This window comes from Hyperolius riggenbachi, chromosome 12 (genome assembly GCF_040937935.1).
Source record: "Hyperolius riggenbachi isolate aHypRig1 chromosome 12, aHypRig1.pri, whole genome shotgun sequence".
NCBI lineage: Eukaryota > Metazoa > Chordata > Amphibia > Anura > Hyperoliidae > Hyperolius > Hyperolius riggenbachi.
Genome location: NC_090657.1, coordinates 198429941 through 198453000, shown reverse-complemented (window position 1 = coordinate 198453000; position 23060 = coordinate 198429941). Strand labels below are relative to the sequence as shown.

The following is a 23060-nucleotide window of genomic DNA, read 5'->3' as shown; positions in this document are numbered from 1 at the left end:
TGAATAAAAAGCAGGGTTGGCATGTGGCTGCTTTATATCATAACAGGAAAGTGTAAAAGATTAAAGACCTGTCAAAGTACATATAGATGTTCACATTAATTGTCAGGGATTCTGCCTAAAGGAGGACTTCCAGGCAAATGTAAAGAACATACATACATACATACATATACTTGTGTAATGTTAAGACAGGAAGCGCTATTTTCTATATGCATGGTTTATCACATTATGGGAAACCTGCACTGCTGAACATGCGATACCTGACCCGAGGCAAAGCTACCTAAGGTAAGCACAGAAGTATGCTCATGCTGCATCCATATAACTCTGTGCATAGTCCATTCCTCTCCTTTTTCCCTTGACCCTAAAATCAAATTTTCAGACAGGAAGAGGCAGGCTTGCCACAATGTTACCTCCCATTTCCTCCTCTTAAGGGGAGTGAATAGGGCAGGGAAGAGGAGGGAACTTTGCAGCAAGCCTGCCTCTTCCTGTCTGAAAATTTGACTTTACTTAAAAGTCAGATTTTTCAAGGAGTGATTACGGAGCCCGGGCTGGGGGGAACAAGGAGAGGAACAGACAACGCACAGAGGTAGGTGGATCCAGCAGGAACATATGAATGACACTGTAGTCCCTCTCTCTTGTATATTCTATCTCTGCAGAAGCTTTTCCCAATCCCTAGTACATGGTCAGGAGCAGAATTATCCAGAGGCAACCTGGGCAGTCGCCTGGGGGCTAGTGGGTGTCGGGGGCCCGTCTGCCACCTTCTCTGACTTCTCTCCCTTTCAACTTACCAAAAGGGCCACAAAGAAGTGTCAACTCTACTACCTTGCCTAGGGCCCCATTACATTTGAATCCATCTTTGAGTTGCATCCATAGATCATTGCACATTGCAAACTGACTATACCAATGGATGTGAATGAAGGTAGCTAAGAGTCATGGAAAAAAAAGAAATAGATCTGCATGATCGCAGTGGTAGATATCTATGTAGCTGATCACTCCTTCAAGTCATTTTCAGCAGAAGGCCCTTTGGAACAGAAATGATTAACGTAACTCACATCAATATAAACTAGGTGCATGATAAAATTAGACGACCAAAGTGGGCTGAAGTTCAGAAGAAGTGCCCTCCTGGGCAGGAGCTCTACCGATACATGCAACTTAGACATTGGTGCTTAACCCTCACAAGAGGTAAAGATTCTCCTCTAAGCTCCTCTTTATTTGTACTTAGAGGCCCACCTGATATTTCTGCCTTCAAAGACCAATAGAGATTGCTCAGGAGCTCAGCCCTCACTTCCACTATCATATACTGCAACTGCTCCTATCTCAGGGAGTTGGGCTACCGAAACGTTAGACCTGCATTTCCTTTTATCCAAGATGTTTTCCAATTACCTTATATACTCGCAGATACGCCTAATTTTTCAGCACAAAAAATTTGCTTAACAGTTACCTCCCTCGGCTTATATGTGAGTTAATGTTCAGTGACAGCAGTTCATAAACACCAAGACAACAATAATTTTTTAACCCCATTTGGAAAACTCAAATCCAGACTCACCTATAACAGTTCTTATGATAATAAGATATTTTATGTCTGCTAGAATTTCTGTTCATATACTTCATTTATCCTTCAAATTATTGTACAAGCATTGTATTGAAATTGTCAAATGTAACTTTTTGACCATATTTGTAAAACAAAAAAAATTATTTTAATAAAAATTATTGAAACCGGCTTATATGTGAGTCAGTGGAGCAGAAAGGATGGTGAAGCAGGTTTTGCTACTGGCAGATGAGCTTAAAGAGAATCTGTATTGTTAAAATCGCACAAAAATAAACATACCAGCGAGTTAGGGGACATCTATTCCCCTCTGTCACAATTTCACAGCTCCCCCCCGCATTAAAAGTAGTCAAAAACAGTTTTAAACAGTTTGTTTATAAACAAACAAAATGGCCAACAAAACCAGAAGTAGGTTGATGTACAGTAGGTCCACACATAGAAAATACATCCATACACAAGCAGGCTGTATACAGCCTTCCTTTTGAATCTCAAGAGATCATTTGTGTGTTTACCCCCTGCAGCTCTCATCCACTGAAGAGTGACAGGCTGATTGTTTCTTACTGCAGACAGCTCTGTGTCTGTAATTCCTCAGTGACAGCCCAGCCAGCTCAGAGGACGATTTATCCAGCTTGTAAAAGGCAGGCAGTGCTCTTCTCTCACTGACAAGAAAGCAGAGAGGCTGCCTAATCTAAATAACACACAAGGGAGTGTGCATAGAGGGGGCCTGGAGTGCATAACAGACCAACAACACTGAAGAGTTAGCAGCCTTTCAGACACAGGGCAACAAATCCGACAGGGGAAAGAAAAGTTGATTTATTACAGAGTCGGTGATAGTAGAAAGTGCTGCAGTAAGCCAGAGCACATTAGAATAGGTTTAGGAACTTGTAGGATAGTAGAAAAAAGGATGACATTTTTGTTACAGAGTCTCTTCAAAGATCTTGCACTAGTGATCCTGCTCTTGCCATCTGGCTTCCTGCTGTGTCCGTGCCTCCCATCCCCTGCAACATGGTGTGCAGGGTGCGCTGCTCTAGACCATCTGTGTCCCCTGGCTTGTGGAGCAGAGCGTGCAAGCAACATGTCAGCAGTGCAATGATCTGGGATTCTTCCTCTGTGGTAACCACTGTCTTATATCTATGATGCCATCTAGTGGCATCTTGACACAACTGTATCATCCTTGGGGCACATCTGGCTATGGGGAGGGGTGCTGACCTGTACTAGGGGCACATCTGGCTACTGTGGAGAGGGCTATACTGAGGAGGGGGCTTATATGCGAGTCAATCACTTTTCCTGGTTTCTGAGGGAAAAGTGGGTACCTTAGCTTATACCTGGGTCGGCTTATGTGTGAGTATATACGGTAATTATTAGTTCTTGCAGAAACCATCTACTGAATCCTAGTCTCAAATTCTATTCATCTTTTTTTTTTCTTTATTGCAAAGCTATCTAAGGCAATCCTTATGCTGGCCACAAGTTTTCGACTTTTTAGATGATTGAATCATTTCTGCTATTAAAAGTGCTAAATGGTATGAACTTCATCCATACTTCCAATCATCGTGAGCCTAGCCCTTTCGAGTCTCAACGCACGCTGAATCAAATTGAAAGAAGCATTAACACTTTCTATTACCCGTAAACCAGAAAACAGTTTTTTATTGCTAGAAAATAGGCCAAAATAAAAATTTTATTCCACCAAAATGCAGTTTAAAATTTTTTGTAAATTTGCACAAAAGCTTTCAGATTAATTAGATTTTCCGACACAATCGCCATGCATTCTATGTCAATGTTTTTACGCATAGGATTGGACATTCCTGCAGACCGCTATCTGTGGGTGCTCACACAAAACTACATCAGACTACTCTGGTAAAACAAGTCATATGTCGGAGTAACAGAGAGATGTTTCGGGAAGTTGGCGTTAACTCAAATACCGCACTTTTCAATTTTTTTCCACTCAAATACACAACAGGGTTTGGCTAGATCAGATTTGCAGCCACCGTAGCTGTTTTGCATTAATGCCGGGTCACAGGTTAAATACAGCAGAAGCTGAGGAATTTCTTCTTCATTTTCATTTCTTCGATGAGCCTGACTACGGCCCTGCCACAGCACACCCTCGCAGAGGAGCAGCGGGGTTAAGTAACTTGCTAAGACCCATGAAGCCTGTGTCAGGGGCTGATTTCAAACCCAGAAGTCAGCTCTTTGTTGGGGCGGAGGACAGGAGAGGCCGCTCAGACCTCCTGATGAATTGTTGACGTTTGAAATGGACTGAGAAGTACCAGCAAGACGCAAAATGAGCTGGAACCCACAAAGAGCAAACAGAAGAAGGAAAACGACTGGAAGATGTTAAAATAAGACTTTCCGAGGCCAATGAGAATTCGCATGTTATTTTAAAACTGGTCAGCTTTGACGCCAATACCAAAAAATCCTTAATGTGCCGCTTCCCACATGCTTAAGAGGAGCTGTAGTGAAAATAATGTAATGAATGGCATACGAACATTTAAATCCCTCCACGACCCAGGCCTCCGAAGGATTTGTTGCAACTGTGTTGCACTTCTCACAATTAGACCAAAAGAATCTAAAAACTTGACCAACATCACAGTCAAACTAAAAACCTTTGGAGCTAGAGCCTTCTGTCATGCTGCCCTTACCCTTTAGAACGCCTTGCCACACCCAATCAATAAAGCTCCAACCCTGGAGGTGATTCAATCTAAATTGAACAGCCACCTGTTTAGTCTAGCATTAATGATCACATAACTTTTCCCCTGTACACATCACTGTGTGCGGATCTGAGGCGAGCTTATGTGCTCTGGGTCCTATCAGAGAAAAGTGCTTTACTGAATAAAATTGCTTATTTTTTTAGTTTTACATTTTTTATTGATCTATAAATAGCAAACATATTACAGAAGTGACATACCCGGTGAGGGACAAGATTTTCATAAAATTGGTTATTTTTTTACAATACTGTATCATAAATTATTTAGTCAGTGTTTGCCAATTGTAACATTTTTCCTCACCCTGATTTACATTCTGATATTTATCACATGTGGCTTTAGCTTTAGTCCTGGCTGCCAGGTGATCTGTGCGGAATGTTAGTTTATTAAGAGATCGGTGTGCAAAGGGAGATACTGCTTGCTTGGAAGCCAGATGGCAAACAGCCCTCATTTCTCCCACGATGCAACTAGGTTCACTGACATGTGTCTGAAGAACAATACAAGAAACACACCTGATTCTAAGGTTTAACGAAAGATATACCCTATTGGCGATTCATAAAACTTAACTTTTAATGTTAATACATAAAAAGGGAACAAATATGCTGATCAAAATGCTGTGAAATGTGATCAAGTGGACTGGAGGTAAGGAGTAGTCGGTCAAGAGACCATCCTCCTAGTTCACACTTATATCCATTACAACCCTACACCAAAACTCAGAGTTAAACATTAAAAGTTAAGTTTTATGAATCGCCAATAGGGTATATCTTTCGTTAAACCATGTGTCTGAAGAAGCAGGTTTGGTCTGAGAAAGGCATTTCAAGTAGTGTGTGCCCCAATAAAAATGTGTTTTAGAACCAGACCACTGTGCATTCTGTTGGGAGGCAAGTCCACCACTACCTCCCCTTTTAAACTGCTTTAAGTGTATTTTTTCCTGGTCAGGCCCCTTTGGTTTACCAACTTTCAGTTAGAGCTTGAGGCAGTATTTTAATGCACATTTAACAGACAACAGGCAAGGGATGCCAAAGCATGGGTGCCTCTCCAGAAAAGTCTTGGAGGTATGCACAGGTAAGTTGAGGAGAACAGTGGTGGGTTAAATTGTAGAGATGTACAGAGGTGCCAGAAGGATAAAATTCGCTAAAAACTTTTAAAACGTTCGGGAGGTGGTGGTGGACCATCCAACCCAAAACAGACACGATGCTGTGGAATTCAATACAAAATAAATGTATTCACATACTCCCAGAACAATTGGCAACGCGTTTCGCAGGCAGAATCACGCTTCATCAGGCAATTAACAACTGGAGTATCACACAGCTAGGGGTCCAATCTGAGCTTGGCACCTCTGTGGGTTAAAAGCTGTTAAACGATTCCATCATTACAACAAAAGCAAAAAAGGTGCGCATATGAGTATAAGCAGTGGCGTATCTATACGGGGCAGGCATGGTTCATACCATGGGCACCACAGCACCATGAGCGCCATGCCTGCCCCTCTGCTGCACTGCCATGCCACAGTACTGTGGCCTACAGATAAAAGTTAAACTGCATCTCCTGTAGTATTGAATTGTGATCTCCCATTGCTTGTTGGACTGAGATATTCAAACTTGCCTTGAAGGGTCACTATGGCGAAAAAAATTGTAAAATTTTAAATATGAGCAAACAAACAAATAATAATTACTTTTTTTCCAGAGTAAAATGAGCAATAAATTACTTTTCTCCTATGTTGCTGTCATTTACAGTAGGTAGCTGAAATCTGACAGAAGCGACAGGTTTTGGACTAGTCCATCGCTTCATAGGGGGATTCTCAGGGATTTATTCATTTTCAAAAGCACTTAGTGAATGGCAGTTGCTCTGTTCAACTGCCAAAAAAACGTGTAGCGAGCAGGGAAGCTGGCCAGCATCATTGTTTAAATCCTTTTTAGGGAATATCTTTATAAAGAAAAAAAGCTTTCCTGAGAATGCCCTATGAAGAGATGGCCTAGTCCAAAACCTGTCATTTCTGTCAGATTTCTACTACCTACTGTAAATGACAGCAACATAGGAGAAATGTAATTTATTGCTCGTTTTACTCTGGAAAAAACGTACTTCTTATTCGTCTATGTTTGCACATATTTTAAACTTTACAATTTTTCGCCATAGTGCCCCTTTAACACCCTTTCAACCAATAAACAGGGAGTGGGTGGGGAGAAGGGGCACATATTAATTGGTCTTCCTGGGGCCCTGTATGGTCTTATTCCTTATCCAATGCTCGGACTTATTAGCTGAAATGGTGACTGGAAAAGTTAGAGTTAGGAGTGGAGAGGGGGGAGGTTGCGTACGTTAAAAAAGGGCGCCGGGAAAAAAGGGCGCAGGGTTTTAAAAGATAATCACGAATAACGTTTAAAAAAAATTGTGTTATATTTCGTTTAAAAATAATGTTTTATAAAGTTATAAATCATTAAATAATGTGTATAAAATCGGCAATTTTAAAAACGTTAATCTTCCCTGTTTAAAAATTGAAATTTATAATAACGTTTTATAAAACATTAATAAGAATTTTACTAAAGCTATACCTAACCCTACTCTCACACAGAACCCTCCCTGTACCTATCTCTAACCCCTAGACCCCCCTGTTGGTGCCTAACCCTAAGACCCCCCTGTTGGTGCCTAACCCTAAGACCCCCCTGGTGGTGCCTAAACCTAAGACCCCCCTGTTGGTGCCTAACCCTAAGACCCCCCTGTTGGTGCCTAACCCTAAGACCCCCCTGTTGGTGCCTAACCCTAAGACCCCCCTGTTGGTGCCTAACCCTAAGACCCCCCTGTGATAAGCATTAATAACGTTTTAAAAAAAATATGGTGCGGTTTTTCGTTTAAGAATGAAAAAAAAAAAAAAAAAAAAAATTGTACGGTTTTTCGTTTAAAAGTAATGTTTTTAAAAATATTGTACTGTTTTTCGTTTAAAAATAATGTTTTAAAAATTATAAATCATTAAATAATGTGTAATCATGAGAAACAGTTATAAAACATTAAAAGTCTCCGGGCGCCGCTTTTAAAACGTTATTTTTCTCCGGCGCCCTTTTTTCCTGTTGGGCGCCGATTTAAACGATATTTATTATGGGAGTGAATGGCGGCGCCCTTTTTGTCCACCTGCCTCATGCGCCTAAATTTCCTGCTTCCGGGGAGGTTAGTATTAGGAGTGGAGAGGGGGAAGCTAGGACCGGAGTGGGGGTTTAGTGTTAATAGAGGGTAAGGTTTGTGTTAGAATAGAGTACAGAGAGGGAATAAGATGAAATAAGAAAGGGGAATGGGGCTCTGACTGGGAAGGGGGGGGGGGGGCAATTACAGTGTTTGCCATAGGTGCTATATTACCCAGATACGCCCGAGTACAAGCTATTGTGCAAGTACTTCCGCACCTATATAAAAGACAAGCACTCCTCAAAAAGACTAACCCCCCTCCCCCCCCCCCCCCCCCCCCAAGAAAAAGAAAACTGGACAAACAATCATATCGAGAATTCCACTGCTCGCCAGTGATGGTTCCTGTATGCGATAAGTGGTATTTTTTCACATGAAGCTGAAATAGTTAGCATATGTTTCTACATTTGTGTGAACTATAGAACATCCACTCTGAAAATCCCTTCCAGTGCAGAATTCACAGCCCCTCCTCGCCAGGACAGGGGCAACCAGCGTCTTGGATGAATTAAAGCCCCAGCTTTTTTTCAACAAGCATAATAAAACCAAGCAGTGACCTTATCAAGATGGGCCCCCAAGCATCACAGAGGCTGCCACCCAGGACAGAGCAGCTTCAGCTTGTCCCATAAATCTCTCCAACATGATCAGATGTCATCAGCGCTGACTGCCAGAGCTCCCATCTGACTCTTCATACTGCCCCGCCCAGCACCATCTGACTATATATACCTGATAAGAGAGAGCCCTACAGTCTCACGTCTACATCATTCACATCTGTACATCTCTCTGAAAAATGTTCAAACCTAAAAGTAATTTTGCCTTCTTGAAAACAGAAGGTTTTTGGAATAATTCAGTTTTAAGTGAGCAACGGTGGTTTCCCATAATGCATCGCTCCCAAATATGAAAATGATCTCTTTATGCCCCTGAAAGCAAGGCACACATCTGGAATTAAAGAGCCTAAAGCGTATATATTTTACAGAGCTACATCAATCCAACACAAAGTCGGAACACACAAACATTCCACAGTGATACACCTTGCCAGAAGTAGGGATGTCCCTACCTGTGATAGATTTAAAGTGTACCTGAGATAAAATAAAATAAATAAAAGCATTTATACTTATCTGCGGCTTCCTTCAGCCCCTTTAGGCCGTGGGCTTCCTCGCTGTCCCCCCGGGATGCTCTAATCACTGAGAGCAGTAAGCGCCTCCTTGCCGTCGGGACCGTAATCAGGGCACATGCAGCCAGGCAAGCGCAGTACAGCAGAACTGGTGAAGGAAACAAGGCCGACCAGCGTATGATTGGAGCACCCTGGAAGGATGGCGAGAGAGGCCATAGTCTAAAGGGGACTGAAGGAAGCCCCAGGTAATTATAAATGCTTTCCTTTAAAAATATAAATCAGGGAGAGGAAAATATTTACACTGGAGAAACACAATATAAGTTATTTTAATCATTAAGTTATAGTCAATAATGTTCCTCTTTAACTTCTTGCTGACCGTTCCACGACTGGCGTGGACACAGCGGCAGCCCCAGGACCGCTCCATGCAGATTGGCATGAATGGCCTTCTATGGGGCCACTGCACACGCATCCCTGCTTGGAAGCTCCGCTCCGCCTTCAGTCTCCCAGCAACAATCGCCTCTCGGAGACCGTTAGATGGCGAAACCGCTATGTAATATGCATGTACAGCGCTGCGATCTAAGGCAGCACAGTACTGAGGACAGCCGTGTGACATGGCTGTCCCCCTGGGGGACAAAGAAGCGTTCGGCGGTGATAGGCTGAAGCCTATCACAGCCGATCGCAGTGATTGGCTGGCCGGGCGAGGGAGGGAGGGTTATAAAAATAAAAAATATACAGCATTTTATTTAAAAATAGAATAAATATTTATTTAAAACAGCGAAACATTGGGGATCGATCAGACCCCACCAACAGAGAGCGGAGAAAAGGGGGGGGGGGGGGGGAATCACTTGTGTGCTGAGTTGTGCGGCCCTGCAGCTAGGCCTTAATGCTGCAGTAGCCATTTTAGTGAAAAATGTCCTAGTCACTGGGGGGGGGGGGGGGGGGGAGTTCAACACCGGGGTCCACAGTGGTTAAAGGAAACCCGAGGTGATGAGATAAAACATCCACCACTCACCCACACTTACTCTTTTAGGCGCAATCTGAAAACTCACCTCTTCAGACAAGCACACTCTCCTCCATAGGACACTTCAGCCACTGACAACCATTTCTACCACTTCATCGTTCAGAAACAGCCTTATTAGTCCACCGACAGTGCGTACACACGCGATACTGTCATCTAAAAGACCGCCTAGTGGGAGGGTCCAGCGGCCCCGTCGTTTCCTCTTGCAGTGTGTGTGTACGCACCTTTAGACAGTTTCCCCTTACCTACTGTCCTATCCCTTAAACCTTTAGGCTGTAAGGCCTTTGGGTAAGGGCTCTCTTCCCCTTTCGTCTCACAATGCTGTGTAATGTGTATGCATACCTCCAACCCCTGTGTTAAACTATGTTGTTTATTTATTCACGGCATTAGCTGTTATCCACTCTTGTCTTGTATTAACCTTCCTGGCGGTAAGCCCGAGCTGAGCTCGGGCTACGCCGCGCAGGAAGATATCTCAGCCCCTGGTGGAGCGATTTGCTCCATTTAAAATGCTGTACGCGCAGCTAGCACTTTGCTAGCCGCGCGTACAGCTTGATCGCCGCCGCTCTGCGGCGATCGCCCGTACGCAGCGGCGCAAGAGGGCCGCCAGAGCCCGGCGCTGCCCGGACCAATGAGTTCCGGGCAGCGCTATGGGCTGGATCGGAGGTGTCTGACGTCAGGACGTCGGCTGACGTCCATGACGTCATTCCGATCGTCGCCATGGCGACAGGAGAAGCCAAACAGGGGAGCGCGTTATATACGCGTTCCCGTTTGCTATTGATGCCGGCGACGATCGCACTAGACGGACACATGCGCCCTCTAGTGGTGTTTCATGTAGCTACCACTCTGGTAGCTTTACATGAAACACAAAAAAAAAAAATAAAAAAAAAAAGGATTTTTGCCATTTTAGCAAAAAAAATTAACCGCCAGGAGGGTTAACTGTTGTACTGTTTATTTTGTATTGCTATATCCTGTATGCTGTTGTGCAACGCCACGGAAGATGCTGGCACTATATAAATCAGTAATAATGATAATAATGTTCATAATAATAACCAATTGTATCTATCCTCCTACTCCTAAAAATGACTTTTTTTTTTTTTTTTTTTTTTTTTTAGAATCCTACTGTTTTATTTTCTGTTGATCAGCTATCAGAATATTTAATATCGTATTGCCTCGTATGCTGGCATACTCTTTCGGTGTCACAGAAGTTAAAATATATTGTATGAACTCTTGACATTTTTAATTTATGACCCTTCTCTCAGAAGTTCTCAGCAAGGGAAATGTTTTATAGCTGTAATGGCTTATCAGTGAGAATTATGCCATAGTCCGACTGGGTCTCAACTGGACAGAAAGTGTCACTTGCATACCTAAATGGTTACTGTAACTCTTTTAGGCAGAGAAAAAAAAAAAGCAACACAGTCTAATTATTTTTAAGTTTAGCACTGTACATCCACATGTTGATTCATCAATCAGCAGTAATATCACAGTGCACACACAGCATACGGAAACATTACCATTACTTCCACACATAAGATACGCTAGCAGCATGAACCGCAGTACTCCAGTAGCACGATCGTTACTATGGTGACGCACATGTTACCGTAGTAGCGGTCGTGCTACTAGAGTACCGCAGGGCTAGATGTAACGAGACAAAGTTCAACTACAGCATAATTTGAGAAACCGTCATCATTTTAAATCAAAGGTGATAAAACTATCAGCTGGAAAGCTCGATATGCCTCTCCAAAAATGGATCTAATTAGTCCGAAAATTGCAATTGAATGTGAGCAATACAAATTAAACTTTTGATGGTAAATTGTTAAACTGATCACTGTAAAAGTCTGCATGGTGTACAGGCCCCCATAAGGTCGGCAGCAGCCTGGAGCCAACAGATGGTATATTTAGAAGTGGAAAAAAAAAAACCAACAACATAAACACCCTGTCAGTTACACAAGGGAATGTGACAAGGACGACACTAGGCAAAGGGTGAACAACGGACTGAAAAACTATTAGCAAACTTTCCTGCTACACCAACATTCTGCAAAAGTCACTCCTCCACCAAGCATAACATTAGCAGGAGGCCTGCAGGGCAAACTTTCCTAATGGCCCTAAATTATTCTGTCAGCTCCAAAACAAAACCTTGTAACGTCAACGCCAAAGGCAAGCCACATACCCGCACCTAATACCATCTCCCTGACTCTAATATAGTCACAATTCCCTATTATGGCAGAAATATAGCCACTACCACTGACCTCACTGCTCCGAGTCAATGACAAGATTCAGCCAATAGTAAGCAGGTGTGTCACTAAACATCCCATGGCACATGATTCTGGACATGCTCAAAGCCAGACAAAACTTCTAAGTCAGGTGTACACTATGCAGTATTTAACTCCGTAAGAAAAACTGAACCAGAAACTGTAGGGCTTGCAGACAGCATACATCAAAGAAAGGGCACCTGGAAAAGTTAATTGAAGAAAACCTGTACATTTTCCGATATACTGATAATTTACTACAGCTATTATTATTATTTATTGTATTTATAAAGCACCAACATAATACGCAGCGCTGGACATTAATTTAGGTTACAGACAATATTTAGGGGTGACATACAGCAATATGACAATACAGGAATACAAGAAAACCAGATCACACAGCACAGTATTAGTACAAGGTAATGCATAGTCAGTCACTGGATGGAGCATGGAGAAAAGGCAAGTTATGTTCACTCAGATGCATAGCATGGGTTCACAGTAATGGAGGTGCATGATCAGGTAGGACACAAAAGGAGGAGGACCCTGCCCAAAGGCTTACAATCTAGAGCTAAGCCTATTCTCACACTGAACCCTCCCACTACTGATGTCTAAACGTAACCACCCCTTGCACACCTAACATTAACTACCCACCCTCCTCCGGCTAACCTTAAAAAAAACCACAATTTTTAGGCTTAGCCATAGGAGCCAATTGAATTATTGGTAAGCAGGGTAACTGTGGGAATCTGCTGCCCGGACTCCCGATAACATTTCCCCTGCTTACCGATAATTAAATGGCCCGTTATGGCGGTGACTAAACTTCTGGCGCTAGCGGGAACCCAAATTTTAGGCTTCCTGGCTTCCAGGCAACCCACAAAAACATGGGGAAAACATACAAATGACGACTCACCCTGCCGCCGCTCAAATTCCCGGCGGCGTAAAATATTTTCCCCCCAACGGGGAGGGAAAATTAATTCAGGGAACTTTCCCATGCAGCAGTGCCCAAGTCCGGTGCTGCGTGGCCAGCGCTGTAAGCTCCTGCTGCAGGGCAAGGGGGACTTGGTTCTAAAAGTGGAACTTACCCCTAGAATGGGGGACTCAGGGTAGTCCTGAAGTTCACCTTGTATAAATCACACAGAATTCTGGTGGATTCTTTTGGGGGTCCTGCCCGTTTATGTCCCTGTGGGAATTTTATTCCCGCAGTGGCGGTTTTATTCCGTGCCGGGTTTTCCGTACGCTCTGCAGAAACAGTACATGCGAGGCTTTTCATGCATAGCTGATGTTCAGACGCGATAGGCAAAACTGGCTTTGAACGATAGTCTGCGAATTTGAGATGTTATTACGGCAGGCAGGCTGGTAAACTGTAGGGGGTATTTTCTTTCCAAATAGTTTTTGTCTCCTCTTAAAGCTCCAGTCTCCACCGGGGGTTAAAAGTCAAGACTGGAAAAGCCCCCGTGGGATTGGGTTAAACCTAGAAATATTTCACGGAGGGGCTCTCAGCTGTCGGTAGCTGTCAGTCAGTCATCTCTGGCTGTCTCATCCCAGAGTGGAGGAAATGTGAACTGCGGCTCAGAGCCATCCCAGGGCCTGATTTATAGAGAAATAGAATAATTTCTTGTGCCCCGGGGGAGCATGCTTTCTGTAGTAGCAAAGGGCGAGGGCTCAGAAGCACAGAAGCGTGGGAACAGCACAGCCCTGCTCTCTAGCTGCCTACCTTCAAGGTGCAGCCTCACCTTTTACCTAGGGTTCATCTAAAGCGACTTTGTCCCAATAAACAAACATGACTCCTGCCCTTGTCACATTTTTATTATGGCTAAGAGGTGACTTCCCACTATAGATATGAAGGGGGCCCTTTTAAACAAGAACTCCAGTTCACCAGCTCCGGGAGAGAAATTGCTCCAAACTTTCCTGATTGATTAGAGCAGGGATGTCAAACTCAAATACAAAGTGGGCTGAAAATGAACACTAGGACTAAGTTGTGAGCCAACCTCAATGTCTAGTGGCCACCTCCCATCCTTATAAAGTTCCCTGGTATCTAGTGGCCCCCCTCCCTCTACTATACAGTTCCCTGGTGTCAAGTGGTTCCCCTCACATCCCTACAGCTACTTGGTGTTTAGTGACCCCCCCCCCCCCCCACCCCCATACAGATTTCTGGTGTCTAGTGACACTCCACTACCAAACCTATACAGATCCCTGGAGTCTAGTGTTTTCCCCCTCCCTCTTCCATATATTTTCCCTATTGATCTAGGACTTTAACCCCAATATAGCTTCCCTGGTTGTATAACGTGGGCCAGACATAATGCAACGTGGGGAAATCACTCGAAGGCACAATATTCTAAAATTTGACAGAGGGCTGGACCAGTATAGGTAGCTGATGTGTCCCCCCTTCCCCCAGTACTGGAAGCAAAATACACCCCTAGTCTTAGTATGGCCCCAGTCCATGTGACTGTTGAGCCTACCCCAGTATAGGTAAGCCAGGTATGCCCCTAGTATTAAGTAGCACCCACCACCCTCGCACTTCATGCTGGCACATACTAGCTGTTGGCAGGGCTGTGGAGTCGGTACAAAAATCATCCGACTCCAACACCGACTCCTCACTTTAGCAAACCACTACTCCAACTCCGACTCCAGGTACCCAACATTGCTCCAACTCCGACTTCTTAGTCTAACACTTACCAGGGCTGTGGTTTTGGTACAAAAATCATCCGACTCCTCAGTTTAGAAACCACGACTCCGACTCCAACTCCCTAAAACTGCTCTGACTCCTCTACTCCAAAGCCCTGCCTGTTGGTCACATGATGCTGCTGTAGTCACGGAGATGGGACACTGGACACACTGAAGGGAGGTCGGCGTTGGCAAGCGCTTCAATTCACAAAGCACTGCCACATGCGGTAGTGCAGAAAGCAGCTGATTTTACCGAACAGTTAGTGAAATGTCAATTCACTAAGGCTGTTACCTCAACACATGTCAGAAAATGGCAATTCACAAATTTTAGAGCATGTGAAGAATCCAAATAAGATGTCTGGTATTTAAAGGACCACTATCATGAAAAGTTGTACAACTTCCTTCTTGCGATGTACATAACGGGAGTGAACGGGAAGTAAGCCGTGTCCGTCGCATAATGACGCGCGATCGCTGCAAGGTGGGGGGGCAACTTAATTTAACATGCTTTTATTAAACGATGTTACCCAATGTCTGGTAACATCGCCGCCAATATCGTGCCATGGATATGGGCTTTAAAAAGGAACTCCAGTGAAAATAATGTAATAAAAAAGTGCCTAATTTTTACAATAATTATGTATAAATGATTTAGTCAGTGTTTGCCCATTGTAAAATCTTTTAAATCCCTGATTTACATTCTGACATTTATCACATGGTGACATTTTTACTGTTGGCAGGGGATGTAGCTGCTGCATGCTTTTTTGGCAGTTGGAAACAGCTGTAAACAGCTATTTCCCACAATGCAGCAAGGATCACAGACAGGAAACTGCCAGGAGTATGTACTCAGAGTTTCATGTGGGAGGGGTTTCACCACAATATCAGTCATACAGCGCCCCCTGATGGTCTGTTTGTGAAAAGGAATAGATTTCTCATGTAAAAGGGGTATCGGCTACTGATTGGTATAAAGTTCAATTCTTGGTCAAAGTGTCTCTTTAAGAAAGACTGATAAACAGAGGGACTATATAATACAATAAAAAAATTCCCTACTCTTCATTGCACATACAGTTATCTAATTTGCTTTTGTCCCAAAGCAATGCCATCTGTATAAAAATCACAAGTCTCCCAGCTCAGAGTTGAACAGGGCTGGGAGCCGATATTGCATAGATGCTTGAAAACAAGTTCAATCAAAAAAACTCATTAGTGAAAAGAAAAACTCTCCCTTGGTTACATTCACATTGAATCTTGCCAAGATAAACTCTCTGCTGTGTTTGCTCAGTCTTATTAATAACGACTAGTGTTAAAAAGACAAACTTGAAAGCTGCTGCAGTGTGGCATGTAACTGATAAGATTCAAAGCAAAGTGAAACACAGTCTATTAGCCTTTTTTTTATTTTTTTTCTGAAGCTTCTCTTTCAGTCAACAGAAGCAGTGGCATAACTACCAATTCATGGGCCTCCTTGGGAAAACATTTGTATGGGGGCTCTGGCCCTGGGCGCACTCGACTGCTAATGCTGAAAATGTGTAACAACCATTTACATTCTAGAATGACTGTTGCAACTTGGAAAGACGTGTAGACATGACACAGAACGAGTCCGAAGACCAATCAGCTAGAACAGAAATAATGATTGATGAAAAAACACAGCCTTGGCTGCTGGGCTAGCTGGGGACAAGTCACACTTTTTCTGTGCTGTGTCACACTGGGTGAAATCTGCACACATTCCATAGTGACAGCTGAACACCAGACACAGCGGTCCATGGAGAACAAGGACTACAGACTGTGGCCTTAACCCCCCATATGCTGGAATGTGAAGTACAAAGAGTATAGCGTGGGCTTGTTTACACTCTGCCTGAAACCTTCACAGTTTAAACTGGAGCACCTACGGGTTTTTAAAAATAATGCATAATTAAAAGCATTTTTCTTTTCAGTTTAAAGAGAAACTGTACTGAAAATTAATGTAATGATAGTGAATAAAGCGACATATTTTGTACACTATTACGTTAAAAATTAGTCAAAGTTTAGTCATTGCAAAATCTTTCCTCATCCTTTCTTCACTCTGATTTACATTTTGAAATTCACAAGTGGCACATCTTTAGTGCTGTCAGGTGTATCTCTGCAGAATGTTTGTATACTCCTTGTTCTGAAGCCAGTACAAGTGAGTAGGAACAACACCTGGAAACAGCCTAGGCTGTGACATCACTCACTGGAAGGGTGGGGCTACAAACCAATATACAGCAATAGCAGTGCTTTTTGATGTAAGAGGGAGAGGGAGAGAGGGAGAGAGGGAGAGAGGGAGAGAGGGAGAGAGGGAGAGAGGGAGAGAGAGAGAGAGAGAGAGAGAGAGAGAGAGAGAGAGAGAGAGAGAGAGAGAGAGAGGAGAGAGAGAGAGAGAGAGAGAGAGAGAGAGAGAGAGAGAGAGAGAGAGAGAGAGAGAGAGAGAGAGAGAGTGTGTGTGAACAGTGTGTATGTGTACAGTGTTGTGTACACTGTGTGTGTGTGTGTACAGTGGGTGTGTGTGTAATACAGTGTGTGTGTGTGTACAGTGTGTGTGTGTGAACAGTGTGTGTACAGAGTGTGTGTGTGTACAGTGTGTGTGTGTGTGTGTGTACAGTGTGAGTGTGAGTGTGTGTGTGTGTAGTGTGAGTGTGTGTGTACAGTGTGTGTGTGTGTGTGTGTGTACAGTGTGAGTGTGAGTGTGTGTACAGTGTGTGTGTGTGTGTACAGTGTGTGTGTGTGTATACAGTGTGTGTGTGTGTGAACAGTGTGTGTGTGTACAGTGTGTGTACAGTGTGTGTGTGTGTGTGTGTGTGTATAGAGTGTGTGTACAGTGGGTGTGTGTGTATACAGTGTGTGTGTGTGTGTACAGTGTGTGTGTGTGAACAGTGTGTGTGTACAGTGTGTGTACAGTGTGTGCATGTGTGTGTGTGTATAGAGTGTGTGTACAGTGGGTGTGTGTGTATACAGTGTGTGTGTGTGTGTGTACAGTGTGTGTGTACAGTGTGTGTACAGTGTGTGTGTGTGTGTGTATACAGTGTGTGTGTGTGTGTGTGTATACAGTGTGTGTGTGTGTGTGTGTGTGTGTGTACAGTGTGTATGTGTACAGTGTGTGTACATTGTGTGTGTGTATACAGTGTATGTGTGTGTACAGTGTGTGTGTATACAGTGTATGTGTGTGTACAGTGTGTGTGTGTACGTGTGTGTGTGTACGTGTGTGTGTGTGTGTGTGTGTATATATACAGTGTATGTGTGTGTACAGTGTATGTGTGTACAGTGTGTGTGTGTGTGTACAGTGTGTGTGTGTGTGTGTGTGTGTGTGTGTGTGTGTGTGTGTGTGTGTGTACAGTGTGTTGTGTGTGGTGTGTGTGTGTACAGTGTGTGTGTGTGTGTGTGTGTGTACAGTGTGTGTGTGTACAGTGTGTGTACAGTGTGTGTGTACAGTGTGTGTGTGTGTTTGCGCACGTGCGTAATAAAAGCTGCGTTGCATGACTCACTACCGCGCTAACCTCTTTCAAGCCGGAAGGAGGAAGCACGGCAGTGAGTGGTGGAACGCGGCTTTCATTACGCCTATGACGCGTAATAGAACAAAGGCGTCCCCAAGACTTCTGGGTAAGTTAACCCGCCATAGCCTGTGGTCCCACCTTAAGTCATTAGAGTTCATTAGAATTCCGAATTTGAGTCCTTCTGGACTCGGAAGCCCATCCCTGCAAAGTACCGACAAGACAGAAGCTGTCACTTTCATGACTCTTTCAGGCAGCAAAATAAAACAAGTAATACAGCCTGGTTATTAATATGTTTTGTACTGTACATAAACATGTTTATCTCATCATGTCGCCTCAGGTACACTTAACCCTCAGGAGACCTGGCCTCTCCCTTTCCTCTGTCTTGCTCCTTTGAATGTTTGTATAACGTTTGTAATCTACACCTGTTTACTAATGTATTATATGTTGGTACATTATAAATCAGGGATAAGAAGAATAGGAGTGACGGTAATTCTGTGGAATGATGTAGCTGTGCTAAAAAGTATTAAAACATTTCATACTTCTTTCCACTTCAGTCAGATTAAGACAACTCTACCCCATCCCCTCCCACTTTTTGTATGTGACGTCACCGAGGGTCATGGAAAGAGAGAAAAACAGTCACTGTACGAGCGTCAGATCAATCACTGCACAGAGAGACCTCCCAGGCATTTCATCATCCGGCACCCCGAGCACCATTCATGTCCTAGGCAGCTGCCTTTATTATCCACGCCTTGGTAGACCTCAGGCTAGAGAACGTTCCCCCGACAGATATATATACAATAAAATGAGTATAGCAAGGCCACAGTGAGCACATACCATGCATCTGATAGGTGTACGGCGCTTGCCCCGGCGATGGCGTGCTGAAACTCGAACTGTAGCTGAGGAAGCCGCTCTGTCCCGGGGAATGGCTCAGACTGTCTTCTGTTTTGATGCCTGAAGAGAAAGATGAAAAACGGTGACCCTGTGTGACCTCCACCTGCATGTCGGCACAGCCAGAGGTGTCCACCGGTACACATCAAACAATCTTCCTGCAGTGGCTGCAGGTGGGGGTCAGTGGGTGACACAGATCAGTGCTGCATCAGTCTTTTTGTAATTTACAACCTTTCATCAAGGTTTCACCAGTGTCCCAGTTATCTCTAGGTCCAAACCTCCAGAAGTGTGACACGAGAGTCTGGAGAAGGCTTGTTAGCCAAAAGATTATGCAAAAAAGAGAATCTGTATTGTTAAAATCGCAAATAGTAAAAATACCAGTGCGTTAGGGGACCTCTCCTATTACCCTCTGTCACAATTTTGCAGCTCCCCGCCGCATTAAAAGTGGTTAAAAACAGTTTTAAAAGTTTGTTTATAAACAAACAAAATGGCCACCAAAACAGGAAGTAGGTTGATGTACAGTATGTCCACACATAGAAAATACATCCATACACAAGCAGGCTGTATGCAGCATTCCTTTTGAATCTCAAGAGATCATTTGTGTGTTTCTTTTCCCCTGTTCTCATGCACTGAGTGTCAGGCTGTTTCTTACTGCAAAGTGCAGACAGCTTTGCCTGTATGTAATTCCTCAGAAAGCCCAGCCAGCTCAGAGGAGGATTTATCCAGCTTGTAAAAGATAAGAGAGAAGAGAGAAGCTGCTCTAATCCTAAATAACACACAGGCAGTGAGCATATAGGGGCCTGGGAGGGGGAGTTCATAGCAGAACCACAACACTGAAGAACTTGGCAGCCTTCCAGACACAGGCCGACAAGTCTGACAGGGGAAAGATACATTGATTTATTACAGAGAAGGTGATAGTATAAAGTGCTGCAGTTAGCCAGAACACATTAGAATAGCTTTGGAACTTGTAGAATGATAAAAAACAGGATGCAATTTTTGTTACGGAGTCGTTAGGCAATAAATGGCATCATCCGAATTCAAAACTTCAAGGGAACCCGAGGTGGGTTTGAAGAATATTATCTGCATACAGAGGCTGGATCTGCCTATACAGCCCTGCCTCTGTTGCTATCCCAAACCCCCCTAAGGTCCCCCTGCACTCTGCAATCCCTCATAAATCACAGCCACGCTGCTGACAAACAGCTTGTCAGAGCTGGCTGTGTTTATCTCTATAGTGTCAGTCTGCTGCTCTCCCCGCCTCCTGCAGAACTCCAGTCCCCGCCTGCATCCCTTCCCTCCCTGCTGATTGGAGGGAAGGGACGGGGGCAGGGACCGGAGCTATGCAGGAGGCGGGGGAGCAGCTAAGACTGACACTACAGATGTAAACACAGCCTCACAGCACGGCTGTGATTTATGAGGGATTGCAGAGTGCAGGGGGACCTTAGTGGGGTTTGGGATAGCAACAGAGGCTGCGCTGTATAGGCAGATCCAGCCTCTGTATGCAGATAACATTCTTTAAACACACCTCGGGTTCTCTTTCATGAGCAGTTACTGGCAGCTGATTATACTACAGTTTTGTTACACATGTGCTTTGGCTCAGAAGAATCCATCCACTCCACTCGAGATATTAGAACTATTATTATTATTATTATGTATTTATATAGTGCTTACATCTTCTGCAGCAATGATTCCCAGGTACACAGGCACAAACACTTCCCACATGCGATGCCCAGGCACACAAGCACAAACACTTCCCACATACGGTGCCCAGGCACACAAGCACAATGACTTCCCACGTGTGATACCCAGTTACATTAGCACAAACACTTCCCACGTACGATGCCCAGGTACACAAGCACAAACACTTCCCACATACGGTCGCCAGGCACACAAGCACAATGACTTCCCACGTGTGACGCCCAGTTACATTAGCACAAACACTTCCCACGTGCCATGCCCAGGCAAGGCACACAAGCACAAACACTTCCCACGTGTGATGCCCAGGCACACAAGCACAGACACTTCCTACGTACGATGCCCAGGCACACAAGCACAAACACTTCCCACGTGCCATGCCCAGGCAAGGCACACAAGCACAAACACTTCTCACGTGCGATGCCCAGGCACACAAGCACAAACACTTCCTACGTACGATGCCCAGGCACACAAGCACAAACACTTCCCACGTGCGATGCCCAGGCACACAAGCACAAACACTTCCTACGTACGATGCCCAGGCACACAAGCACAAACACTTCTCACGTGCGATGCCCAGGCACACAAGCACAAACACTTCCTACGTACGATGCCCAGGCACACAAGCACAAACACTTCCCACGTGCGATGCCCAGACACACAAGCACAAACACTTCATACGTATCATGTCCAGGTTTGGCTTTGTCTCTTTCAAGAACAGCTATGCCATAAACTCAACATATTTTAAAATGTAATTCCGTGACAGCCATACAATATGTTTCAAACTAAATACCAGTTAATATGTGCATTTTATGTAAGACCAACACTTTTAAAGTACAATAAGTCTCTGAATTATTTTTAACAACACTGTTATGCTGTTGCTAGCCAATAATGAGGCAGGTTTGGTCCAAGCCGGCAGCTCAGATTTTGGCCACTGGTGGAAAGTGGCATTGTGCCTGAAATATGCCTCGTACCTCATTGGGGCCACAAACAGGGCCCAAGATGAGAACGTACCGCCCCTAGAAATGCCTAACCTTATCCCCCCTACCTAATGCCTAACCTTAACTCCCCCAAAAGTAAAACTTGGGCACCCAAACTACTGATAGTTGTAGCTGATAGCCTAAAACCGCTAAATTCTATGTAGTAGCCGATCAACTTAATTCTGTCCTGAAGGACTTCAGACCATGATAGCAATCCCCCGTTTGCCCTCAATTCAGTACTCCAGGAAGTCGCCAACCTTTGCCCTGGACTTAATTTGGCCTGAGAATGAACCAGTGACGCTGCTCTGGCCACACTCCCGCCATCTTCACAATAACGGCCCATGCACAGCTCAAAGGTCGGCGACTTCCTGGAGCCGTGACATATACCGTACCAGATTATGGGCAAGCGGAGGATCGTGGGAGAGAACAAATGCCAAGGTCATGGTCTGAAGATATTCAGGACACAATGTAGGGTCTCCCTTCAATTTGTTACGCCTTAAAAGCCCTTCAAGCAGAATAATGTGGGTACAGTCTTGGCACAGGATGAGTTTAGCAGAAAGCAATACATTACATGCCATATATTACGGTCTACTCATCGTGTGAAAGACTTTACGCACATAATTCTGCTTAATGCAGTTTAGTGCGTACATTTCTTAAAGTGTACCTGATACGTCAAAAAGTAAATACTTACCTAAGAAGAGGGAAGTCTAAGAATCCTATTGATGTTTCTCATGTTGTAATCTGGTCCCTCCTTGGCGAGCGCTAAGCCTCTAAAGATTACCACTGATATCCTCTGCAGACACAACTGCTCCTACACAAGCACAGCCGTGCCTGCGCTCCGGTAAGCCGGACAAGCTTCTCCCTGCGCAGGTGCAGATGTGCTCGTGCCAAAAAAGGAGAGCAGCCCAGATGTCCCGGGAGCAGCGTGGGAAACCTCTGGAGGACCTACAGGCTTTCCTCTCCTTAGGCAAGTACAGTATTTATTATTTGAGCTTTGTAACACCTCATGTTCTCTTTAATTATTAAGCTCAGTACCACTTTGACAATAAACAATTCCCTTTAGAATTTTTTTAATAGAAAAATATGAAAACTTTCATAAGTGAAATGGTAACGCGGTTAGAGAGAACACAGGGAAAATGATGTAACCCCCACCAGTGAGCTGTGTTTTGTCTAGGTGAATGGGCTGCATTTGTGTTCTCCATAAACAATGACACCTCATTGTTCTGCATTAGCGGCCAGGTGGGGATGTCATGCAGGACCCCGATAGGTGATCGGCAGGATTTATAAGGAACATATGGTGCTGCCATGTGTCCGCCCTTAAGACACCATTCAGTAGCAAGTGGCTGTGCTTTCACCTGCTCTGCCAGAACAACTGTTTGGTATTTTCCCTGGAAAGCTTCCAGCCCCCCGAATCCTGTAACACGACCAAATGTAAGAGCCAAGACAAAGGATTCGCCCGCAGGACGGAGGCTGCCAATCATCTATTTTTCTTCTCATCTGGCTTTATTTGTGAAGTGTCAGCACTGATACACAATATACATTAATGCTGGGAATACTCAATGA

General features: G+C 44.2%; 1 protein-coding gene across 10 annotated transcripts in view; it reads right to left on the bottom strand.

Moving 5' to 3' along the window:
- The window catches only part of EYA2 (EYA transcriptional coactivator and phosphatase 2), a 252785-nt gene that overhangs the window by 75594 nt on the left and 154131 nt on the right, over positions 1 to 23060 (bottom strand). For all 10 annotated transcript variants that reach the window (XM_068262947.1, XM_068262944.1, XM_068262949.1 and 7 more), the window contains one exon: positions 18772 to 18888. In XM_068262947.1, coding sequence (XP_068119048.1) covers positions 18772 to 18888 — 117 coding nt within the window. The remainder of the gene's footprint in view (positions 1 to 18771; positions 18889 to 23060) is intronic.